This window comes from Diprion similis, chromosome 12, assembly GCF_021155765.1.
Source record: "Diprion similis isolate iyDipSimi1 chromosome 12, iyDipSimi1.1, whole genome shotgun sequence".
NCBI lineage: Eukaryota > Metazoa > Arthropoda > Insecta > Hymenoptera > Diprionidae > Diprion > Diprion similis.
In genome coordinates this window covers 16,042,773-16,054,760 of record NC_060116.1, presented here as the reverse complement: position 1 = coordinate 16,054,760, position 11,988 = coordinate 16,042,773, and the positions used below count along the sequence as shown (strand labels likewise).

The following is an 11,988-nucleotide window of genomic DNA, read 5'->3' as shown; positions in this document are numbered from 1 at the left end:
AATGAGCGGATATGATTGCTTCGATGCCTCCGCTACAACGACATGTCTCTCTGCACTCGTCTCTTTCACATCTCTCTCGTAGCTTCTTCTCTCTATTTCGAAGCTGTCCTCCACGCGGCGTCGAGGACATTCTACGTAGTTTGAAAAATCCTCATCTAGACCGGTGAAATTTCTATTTGGTATCATTAAATATGAACTCCCTTGTAATCAATCAACTGTTGTGTGATCGATGGAAAAACTGTTTTGCTTTCAGGGCCGTATGCCCTTTGTGCGCGCAATGAGCATGGAACAGCGATGGCAGGATTTGGCTTCACTACTTTCGCTTCCGGGTGCTCCGGACCACTTCGCTCATCCGGGACACCCAGGATATCCAGGCCACGGAATATCGCACAGCCACTACGAGGCACAGCGTAATGTGTTGCTGCACAATGCAACTCTCGCACCACCAGTCGGAGATCTCAACTCAACCGGACCTTATCCTCATCATAATGTTGGTGAGTATCGTCGACGTTGAATTTTGCGGTGTATCGCAACCCAAAATCAGCATTCCATTTGTCTGAAAGAAGGAAGAACTGTGAAACTACATATTTCCGTTTCCCTCGTCCCTTTACTTGCAATATTTTATATCCGAGAACTAGATTTAAGAAAAATTTCTGCTTCTTGTGTCAAGTGCAGCATTCAACAAACTCCGCGATCAATGTTATAATCAAAGTATTACGATACCAACTTGGTTTTGCTAAGAAAAAGAGTGAGGGATGAGTTTACCTTGTTATTTCATTTGAGTTTTTATTTTTCTCATTTTTGTCTGAACTAAACTGCTCACTGATGCAGGGGGTCCGTCGAATCTTGGATCAGCAGTGGCGACTTCGATGAATTTGACCAACAGCAGTGAACCGATGGGCGGAGCAGACAGTTCTGGTCCTTACAAAGCTGAGCCGACCGATATGATGTACTACCATGCACCCTCCTCGGATTCCATTAACCAAACCACCGATGGATTCCTGTCGTCGCTTCTCAATGACGAGGACCTGCACCTCATGGACATGGCCATGAACGATGGTAAGTACCTTTGTGTTTCGTTACATGATACAAACAGCATTTACAAATTCGTCAATCTGTATGAAAAACCAGTATCTACGATTTTTTTTTAACCAGATTAAATTGAGAATTTCAAATTGAGAATTTCGATTGCAAGGAAAAGTTTTATTCGGAAGTACCTGTGTGAATAATAACCACTCGTCGCGAATGAAGTTCAGAGTAGTTAGATTGTAACGTGAAATCTAAATTCATCTGGTGTCAAAAGTTGATAGAAAAATTCATTCAACTCATCAATTGATTAACAATTGTGAATGACCATACAGAATTTTTTTTTTTTTTTGATGCATCGACAAATTTTGAACTTCATATTACCTACTTATCATGCGTTCTGGGAAAGGATATTTGAAATAAAGTAATCATGCGACAAAATATTAATTATAAAAGAAAATTTACTTTATTATTATAAAAAAACGTATATAAAAATAATTCTGCAAACAAACAATATTTTTTGTCAACGCGAACATCGCCGAAAAAATTTACTCAAATTGTTCATGTGTCACCACGCTTATGTTTGCTCAATTTACCCTTAACACCGAGATAACTCTCATGTTAAAATGAAATTTTGAGAATTATAGAAAATAAAACTAAGAGAATAATATGCATATCGTTTTTGGTGACACTAGACCTTTGAATAAAATAGTATTCTTCACATGTCTGGAACTTTCTCTTACAAACCGAACACACCTTTCTGATGGACACATTTTTTATTTGACTGAATTTTTTTTTTAAGGTTTCTATATTGAAAAAAAGAGATACGTATTTGAAGATTTTTTTCCACATATTTTGGAAAACAGAAGGGATCGAAAATTTGAAAATCTGGTGATTTTCGGCTTGTAGACTCATTTTCAAAAATTCGTAACTGCAGTTCTATTTCAGCTAGAAGGTTCTTCTTTTTTCATTTTAAAGATAAAAGAATGAATTTCCATTAAAAAAATAGTTTCATTGAATATTAACAACAAATTGATATTGTTATAAGCAATCAAAATGTTTGAATCGATTTTTCACAATTGCCCCCATCTCGTAGCGAGTTCTTAGTGTAACCATCGTATTCTACGTCAAATTTCCTATTATAAACGCACTTTTAATTGATAGAGAAATTATTATTACTATTGGAAAAAAAATAATTCATCTAGCGCGGCACGTCACATTGGCGCGCGGATTCCATTGCACGCCTCATTTTCTTGCCTCGTATCGTTTTTCTCTGTAATACAAATGATTATTCTATATTTTTAATTAAATAATATTATTTATTAGCAAATATGACTTTATAAAAAAACTGAACGAAAAATTAAATAAATAAAAAATATTATTATTGCAAATAAAAAAATAATTTATCAAGATTTCAATACATTATTTTTAGTTAATAAGTACCTCGTTCCGCATCACATCGACAATATTTGCATTTGCTCATAATATATATACCTATATTAATATTATTATATCAATATATTTTATTTATATTAATGTCTATATATATTAAAAGCAAATGTAAATATTGTACGATATAATGCAGAACCAAGTACTTATATTAACTAATAATGTATTAAAATCTTAATAAATTAATTTTTTATTTGCAACAATATTTTTTATATATTTAATTTTTCGTTTAATTTTTTATAAACTCGTATTTGCTAATAAAGAATATTATTTGATCAAAAATATAGAATAATCATTTGTATTAGACATAACCGATACGAGACAAGAAAATGAGGCGTGCAATGGAACCCGCACGCCAATGTGACCTGCCGCGCTAGATGAATTAATTTTTTTCCAATAGTAATAATAAATTCTCCATCAATTAAAAATGCGTTTTCAATAGGAAATTTGTCGTAGAATACGATGGTTACACGAAGAACTCGCTACGAGATGCAAGCAATTGCTAAAAATTGATTTAAACATTTTAATTGCTTATAAAAATATTAATTTGTTAATAATTTTCAATGAAACTATTTTTTCTTTTTCAAAATTCATTTTCTTAGCTTTAAAATGAAATAAAGAAGAACCTTAAGGCTCAAATAGAACCGGAGTTATGAATTTTTTAAAATGAGTCTACAAGCCGAAAATCACCAGATTCTCAAATTTTCGATGCCCTCTGTTTTCCAAAATATGTGAAAGAAAAAAATCCTCAAATACGTATCCCTTTTTTTCGATATAGAACCCGTAAAAAAAAATTCAGCTAAATCAAAAATGTGTCGGTCAATTTTTATCCAAATCTGTCCGGTTTGTAAAAGAAAGTCCCGTAACAGCTTAACTCAAAAAAATGTCTTCAACAATCTTAGTCAGATCGAGGCTCACTAACTTAATATCGTACACGACTGTATTTGTACTGTATATGTATAGCTTTATATTTAGTCTTTGCTCGAATATCTTATATCTAATTATACTTATTTGCTAGAACCAAACGTGGAATACAGATTATATTCCTAGTATCACATTTGGTATGTATCACACACTACCATTCTTCTTCAGCTTCAGCAGGAGCTGAAGAGTACGCACTCTCCGGATACAAGTCCCCCTCTCCACCGTCATTGTCAAACTGTAAAGCAACAAATTTCGAATTAGATCAGAATACTTTACAAACCTCTTCAAACTTCCATACCGCAACATTTTATGAATATCATTAATACGTTTTTAAATATTTGACGTTCATTATCCAGTTTTGGTCAAAACCTAGATTGTTATATATACATATATTATGAAAATCGTTTTGACTTACTCTACGAACGTCTCTGCCACCAAACTTGCTGGATCTGCCTGGAGCATAACTGCCTCCTCCACCACCAGATTCGAGCCACGCTGGAATCGGTTGGTTAGCTTGCTTCAAAATCTTGACTAGATCAACGACGATCCCGGAATCTGTTTCAGAGTCAAAGAAACTCGTCGCACGGCCGCGATTCCCAACACGCCCAGTACGACCAATACGATGAACATATTCATCGATTTCTTTAGGCATGTCAAAGTTGATGACGTGGGATACGCCTTTGATATCAAGACCTCTGGCAGCGACAGCCGTTGCAACCAAAATCGGCATTTTTCCGGATTTAAAATCGCGAAGTGCGTCCTCCCTCTCCCGTTGTTCACGGTCACCATGAATAGAAGTTGTCGGATAATTGTTGTCCGATAGAAATGCCGCAAGGAAATCTGCTGTACGTTTCATTTCCACAAATACCAGCGTACGTTGAATCTCGCCTTTATCTTTGTCAGCTTCCAAGATTTCTTTCAACTTTTCTCGTTTCTTAAACTTGTTAACTTCGTGAAAGTTCTGCTCGACATCTTGACAGGCTCCACCAATTATACCGACAGCAAGGAACAGATAGTTGTCCAAGAATCTGCCAGCCAATTCTTGTATCGCAGCAGGAAATGTAGCAGAAAACATCAACGTTTGTCGATCTTTTACCATGGATTCGTCATCCAAAATCTTTTCGATGTCCCCTATAAAACCCATGTCTAACATCCGGTCAGCTTCATCAAGAACAAAGAAGCGCACAGAATTGAACTTTACGCATCCTCGTTGGACGAAATCCATTAATCTGCCTGTTGTCGCAACCAAAATGTGGCAGCCACGAAGCACTTGATTTCTCTGGTGATTGGTTGCAGTCCCTCCGTAAATGTTGACACATTTCAGAATGGAATCTTTTGCGAACTTTCTCGCTTGGTCGAAGATTTGCGTAGCAAGCTCACGTGTAGGTGCGACTATGACGGCTTGTGGTTCGCAATGGTAGTTATCAACTACCAATTCTTTGGGTTCATTCAATAGAGTGTTCACAATCGGTACCATAAACGCAGCGGTTTTACCAGAACCGGTTTGTGCACAAGCCATTAAATCTCGTTTTTGCATGACGATAGGGATCGCGTACTTTTGAATCGGCGTTGGCTTTGTATAGCCTGATTTTTTGATGTTGTCCAATAAGAGGCTTCTCAGGTCAGCTTCGTTGAAAGTGTTGATAGGTTGCGGTGCATTTTCGCCACTGACGCTCACATCTATCTTGTCATAGGCATCAAAATTTATCCCCATCTCTACGCCAGTACCAAAAATGTCTGCATCTTCATTTGATGGTTCAGGCGGTATGTAGACAACAGGCGCTGGTCGGTCTCCATCTTCTTCTCCGCCACTGGCTCCACCGTTGTCGTCATCTCCTCTCCTACCGCCGCGACCTCCACCTCGGCCACCCCCTCTTCCTCGGCGAGATCCTCCATCCTCGCCATTAGCATCCTCATCTGCATCTGCATATCTACCTCCACCACGACCACCTCTGCCACCGCCTCTTCCTCTGCGGGATCCTCCCTCGTCACCATTAGTGTCATCATCGCCATTTCCATATCTGCTTCCACCATCACGGCCACCTCTATAACCACCACCGCCTCGTCCGCCACCACGTCCTCTGCCTCCACCTCGCCCACCGCGTCTGTCTGAGTCCTCGCCATCGCCTCCGTTGTCAAATCCGTTAGTACTTCCTCCTCCCCATTCATCATTGTTACTACTTCGTGGTTTGAAACCACGGCCCTTGCCATAGCTGCGCCCCTCGTCAGTGTACTAATTCAGAAAAATAAAAATGTGGGATTAATTTAAATTTGGACATAGCTGCACATACGGCTGCAAATAAAATATTGCAGACCATTTTATAAGATATCAAAAGAATATATGTCGCATTATCATTAACTTATTTCGACTCGATTTCATTTTACTTTTAAAACCTTTCGAAGATTTTAGAACCAAACACTATCGATAATACAGATGCAGAGAATATTCTCACCTCTCCAGTAGATACTGGCGTCGAATCATTGTCGTCCCACTCGTCCATTATTGATCCTAGCGGGGTAAGAAAAATTGATTACTTTTCAAATAAACTTATAGAATTTTAGCCAAATTAGCCAAATTCATGCATGCTAATTAATAATTATTTTCCAGTCGAAATCGTGATTTGGTATGCTGAAGATAATAGCAGTTTTTTCGCGCTCGGATTGACTACATTTGACGAATATTTCAAGTGTGTGCAAATGTAGTTCAATTTTCTCAATTACGTTAGCTTCATCATTTGGTTCGCAAATTTTTCGCTGACAATATTTACCGATTATCGTTTGATGTATCGCGATAATACTTCGAGATTGACAGAATATTTTTACAGTTGTACTTGCTCAAAGATTTCTAACAATTCAACGACTTCGTATTCTATGACACGCACGTTTGGCGATACCATGAAATGGACCACGTGGGAGACAGCGAAAAACCGTTCGTTTTCAATATCGCGAATTATAATGTGGGAGATTGATACGCTGGATAATTTCGTATGAATTTAACTCGCAGTATAATCAGCTTAAGTAATTTTATTCTATGATTATCTAGTAGACACGCGGAAAAGCGGAAAAAGTATCTTGCAAAAATTTACCACGTGAGGACGTAGAACAAAACCGAATTTATTGATTTAAATAAATCCAGTCAAGTCACGGTTTTACGTGATCATTTATAATGACCGATAGTGAATAGAAGAATCAATTGTACGATGTGTCGGGCTGAAGAATCGCTGAATATTCGCGAAGGATACCAACCACGTGCTGGGAGAAACCATCGGATTCGGCAATGCAACCGGCGTATTTTAGCAAACAACGATGGCGTACTTACTAGGTGTTAATTTCGCGTAGATAATATGCTTTACGATAAGATTAGAGAGCTGCAGGTTCGTCGACTGGCAAATGTTATCCGCTGTGCAGATACCTCCTCGCCCGGAACCGTAGACGTCCAACGAAGGTTGTGCCGGTCCAACAGCGAATAAAACTCGCAACGTCTCCCGCGACAAAAGGTCAAGCTTAACGGACAAAGCGTCGAGCTAATCTAACTAGGCAACTTCAGGCGTAACCGGTTCCCGCCGCCGCGTATCGAACCTTCCCAAAATGCCGCATTGCGCATGCGTTAATCCGAACTACGACTCATGCCGCAAGGGCGTCGCTAACGGAGGCTAATCAGCACCTTGCGAATGTTCTGTTGCATACTTCGCACCGTTGAATGAGAATAACAGCCAATCAGCGTCGAGAATTACTTCTGGATCTTTCTAAAGGTACTCTACGATTGGAGAACGATAATTCTCATCATAAGTCAACGACTACTTTCTTTTAGCATGAAATTTTCGATGAAATAAATCAATTCGAAGTATAAAATTCCACATATCGCTATAATAAATAGATCTATGCGCTGGATCCTCCTGGAAGATATGTGTTTTAGAAAATTGTTGTCATTGCTGAAGCTTCGATCGATTAATATTGAGATAGTCGAGGTACATAGAGAGAAAAGAAAGATCAGGGAGGAATTACTATTTTTTTTTGGTGTTCGCATTAGAGAAACAGGAAGATGGCTGCCTGATTTTTTTTATTCTCTCTCTCTCTCTCTATTAAGCGAACGTCTGCATTCGCACGAGGGCCCATCTCTCACTTTTAATATCTGTATGAACGAATCAGATGAAAGATTTGGAACGGAAAAGCAGTTATGTCTTATCAAACCTCAAACTAGATTGGCTGACCCAATTAGTATCGTGCTCAACTGAAATTGAGTATACGAGGCAGTCAACTCGTATGTAACACGTAACTTGTTTACAGTTCGTGTACTGTGAGCTGATCGTTTGCACAATGGGATGTTTTTGGATTTCGTAAATTTTGTCAAATATTCATAAAAGCATATATCTACGGCTCAATTATTTTATAATTTTATGTTTATTTCTATATAACATCACGAATCAGTTTTTCTACAAACAAACTGAACCATTAACGATAAAATCGAGCATAATATCCTTCGTATGGGCCAGGGCACCCCCTCAATATCCGTAATATAAGCGTAAAACAAAAAAACGTAAAACGTAAAGCCTCAAAACTATTCTATTGGCATTTGAATTCTGGATTAAATAACGTAATACAAAAGATGTATTCGTCATCCACAAATTCACGTAGCACCTGAAAAATAAAAATAGATAGAGACGAGCGAGCGATCTCTGTTTACAATTATTTGAACAGCTATACACGAATTGGTCTATTATACGTATCGCACGTAACACAGATAATACGTAAAATCACGTGTAGGTTTCCTCAACTGAACTCGTAACGCGCCCAATAATTTTTGAGTGCCAAGCTATGGTGGACGAGGAGGTGGCGGAGGAGGAGGAGGAGGAAGATGGAATGGCGAGTAGGGGGGGGGGGGGGGGGGGGATATTAAGTAATTCATATTTTTATCTTTCATGAGAAGCACTGCACGGCAACAGTAGAAGTACTGTAGTACATATAGAAAATGCTGACTCATTGCCAGTACGATTTTACAATGCGCTTCGCAGACCACAATGTCCTTGCATTTCTATGTTTGTTGGCATGTTGCGCATATGCAAATTGTAACCACAGTAAAATCTCGGTAAGGCGATTGTTGTACAGTCATTGCTCGAAATCTGTACACCATAAGTATTTGCCGCATTCAGCATATATTGTAAATAATGTGGGTGAATGCAGGGTGTTTGATTTAAAAAAAAAAAATTTCCTCCCATCTTCACCTTTCTTCTCGCGTATTTTTTTTATTTTATTCCTATATCGCTGAAGTTATTGAGCTCTGGTTTCAAAGTGCGTACACGATTATTTCAGGCGACAATACATTGTCGCTATCTTTAACCGCAGATATCCTCGTGACCTTTTCAGCTGCAGCATATTGAACGTCGAGTGAACTGCGAGTACCAGCATCACGTTGCATACAAAGTTGCTGATTATCGTATTATATGGGAAATAATTCAATACATGTATACTCAAACGAGGAGAAACTATTATATGCCGTTGTTGTTACTATACGAGCATCGAGCAAAACGTTATATATTTGCATATTCTCATAGCTGTAAAAATAATTGGCAGCGTGATGTTTGTACGAGAGTGAGAAATAAAATATCGGTCAACGCCGTTATCGAAAAATATACATATAATATATCTTTATACGGCATGACTTATCGGCTCTGTATTTTTTAGTTATTTCAACACTATTCTATACTTACGATTGCTGCGATGATAGTTAATTTATACTGGCATAAAAAAAAAAATTTCCTCATGTCAGCAGCGATAGTCAGACTTGTAATTAAAAATCATCTCGTCTACATTTGTGGCAGACGTAAATTTCAAGAAGATTAATTACTCAATATCGAGAGTTTGTTTCAAAGATCAATAAGTGGGAATCTCAGGTGGTTCGTTAAATTTCTGATTCGGTCGTCGATATTTTATTATACCGCGTTATATTATTAGTATAATAATATCGTTTGAACAGTTGTCAACTACACCTAGTGTCCTACAACATTGCGTATCTTTTACAAAATGAATAATCTACGTTATTACGGTACGGATCTGTCTTTGAATCTTTCACGCATACGTGGGTATAGAGCTAAAATATTATTCTACTGCGCGACTGTATTCACAAACTCTCATCGCCTGGAACGTTAACATTATTCAGTATTTCGCACACACTCGCTACTTGCGGTTGGCCAAATGACAGAGCGCGAGTTGTTTCTGCACTCCCATCGTCGAGTGGTGAAGTGTTGAACGCGGACGGTGACTTGATTAATAGGATCGCAAGATTCCACGTAAAAAGTTAACATTTGGCGTCGAAGTAACATCTTCGCATCCCCTGTTCAATCGTCGTCGTATAATTTACATGTCAAAAGTTGCTACAATATAAGTAATAGCAAAAAATAGTCTTTGACCGTTGCACTCTGTGTTTAAAATCATAAGTGGATTTAAACCCAAAAATTTTTTACAAACATTATAAGACGGATGGCCAAGTGCGCAATGAAAAAAAACAAAGTCGTGGCTCACTCGATAATTCTTCGTTATTTTTAGTGTTCCACACATCAACCATCGATACTTAGTTCCACGTCATAGCTTTCGCAATTTGTTCCCACAATTGCGGTGTTTGTTAAAAACGTGTCGCAAAATCTCTTTCCTCTATTATAACCGTAGAAAAGTGATCCCTATTCAGCTACGCGCGTGTAATTGTTTACATGAGAAGAACAATAGGGAAGGAAAAAGAAGAAGAAGAAGACTGAGAAAGGTTTTAGGAAAAAAATAATAAACAAAGAAAAAAAAAGAAAACATCGTAGATATCGTCCGAAGTATTTGTTATCTTTTAGGCTTCGAAGAACAGCATACGGTCAGTTAGAATTCTCTCTGTAACAATCAACCAGTGTCTGTATATACAATATGAGTAGGACTATTTGCATCCACTTTTACCGTATACGAAACCGCAAAAAAATTCTACGAACTGTATATCCGTACAGAGTATAAGCAGGCCTTTTTATTGCCGGAAGTTGGATAGAAATGCGCATGCGGTATGAGAGAATAATAATAACATGCAGGAACGAAAGGACGGACGTTATTTTTTTTTCCCTTCTTATCTACCGCCTACTGCGATACAGGCAAAAATCATTCGGTCTGTAAGTTACGGGAAAAGTATGGTTTATGCATTTACGAGGGATTTTTAAACAAAGCGTTTCTGTCCCACCAGCCACTTGACAGTAAAGCCGTGCCCTTCGTTTCTCGACTTCTTCCAGATACCCACATTAATATCCCTTCGGTTTCTCCCATTACAATGTGCGTGCGTACAGATTGGGATGCGAAGTGCCTCTTGAAGGGCAATTGCTTGGTCACACGACCGTTGACACTGACCATGCGGAGTGTGTTCTCGAGCCTTTGCAGACCCTTCGAAAATTCAGCTTTGTTAATTTACAACGCCCTGGAATCTACCTCGGTTTTTTTTCTCGCCCATCGTTTACACTTTCAGGAAATAAAAACGTTCAAATCGATACGGAGTGCGAGGGACCACCAAATCGATCAACGATCTGCTCCGGCTAATTCGATGTCGTTTGCTTAATCGCGATAATCAGTGACCCTAATTTCTGCAATTGATATTACGCAATCGTTTCGAGAGCTCCGGTTCCACCCGATCATTCACACGCATCATCGTGCAGAACCAACAATAAGTTTGATACGAATAACTATAGTTGCCTGATTACCTGATCGACTTACGCGATCGAATTACTCTGTGACAAAAATCTTAACAGCTATCCGCGAAAGTCGCGGCTGATTATACTTGGAGAATTGATGGAAACGTTGATTATATTACAGACATCTCACGGAAATACACCGATGCTGTACACTATCGAAAATCGAAATCTATACTCATCCAATTTATACTTATCGTATCGCAAATTTCCCGAATTATATTCCTGAAAAAAAATCTCTTAAAAAACAAATGTTTTCTTAGTTTCATTAAAGGACCTTATATACCATAGATTTCGTCACGGATTCGATACTTTTATCCCGTTTCCTGTGGTCTTAATTAAGATCGTACAGTCATCGCTCTACGTATTAACAGCTCTACGTATAACCACAACGTTTCGAAATAACTATTATTTTCTGCGTGTAAAAATCGTGGGCACTGATTATTTCCTCGTAAGCTTCATATTCATTCTCTCTCTCTCTCTTTTCATTAACTCGATGCCATAAGCCGTAAAAACTCGTCAACTGCAGCAATCTTATCGCTATGCGATTGGCGAATGCATCATGCATTGGTCTTTTTTTCTCACGACAGTTATTCGTTTACAGTTTGCCGTCCCTGACTTTTCGACTAGCAGTGAAAGAAACTGCAAAAGTTTCCTCTCCTTAACCCTATCACACACACATATATATATGTATTTAACTGATAACCTGATTAGATATTATCACAATCCCGGTTCATTAGTGCAGAATATTACTTCGCACATTCATAAGTATAAACAGTCTACAATTTCGTTCAATATAACTTGTATCACTCACGCCTTAGTTTGCTGTGTCATTCCACTTTATTTATTTATTTTTTTTATTTTCTCTAGATTTTGCCATTATTTT

The 11,988-nt window shown here is 38.1% G+C and overlaps 2 protein-coding genes across 9 annotated transcripts in view; one reads left to right on the top strand and one right to left on the bottom strand.

Annotated features, from left to right (window-relative positions):
* Nucleotides 1–11,988, top strand: part of LOC124413418 (segmentation protein cap'n'collar) — a 122,856-nt gene that overhangs the window by 95,752 nt on the left and 15,116 nt on the right. For 5 of the 8 annotated variants that reach the window (XM_046893977.1, XM_046893972.1, XM_046893979.1 and 2 more), the window contains exons 6-7: nucleotides 254–494; nucleotides 832–1,059. In XM_046893977.1, the coding sequence (XP_046749933.1) occupies nucleotides 254–494; nucleotides 832–1,059 (469 nt within the window). The remainder of the gene's footprint in view (nucleotides 1–253; nucleotides 495–831; nucleotides 1,060–11,988) is intronic. The other 3 variants (XM_046893975.1, XM_046893974.1, XM_046893973.1) reach the window with 3 other exon arrangements.
* Nucleotides 3,472–6,945, bottom strand: LOC124413419 (ATP-dependent RNA helicase vasa). The gene is made up of 4 exons (XM_046893981.1): nucleotides 6,719–6,945; nucleotides 5,853–5,908; nucleotides 3,815–5,632; nucleotides 3,472–3,634 (listed from the first exon to the last, which is right to left on the bottom strand). Exons 2-4 carry the CDS (start codon nucleotides 5,898–5,900, stop codon nucleotides 3,551–3,553), a joined length of 1,950 nt encoding a protein of 649 aa, XP_046749937.1. The 5' UTR covers nucleotides 5,901–5,908; nucleotides 6,719–6,945; the 3' UTR covers nucleotides 3,472–3,550.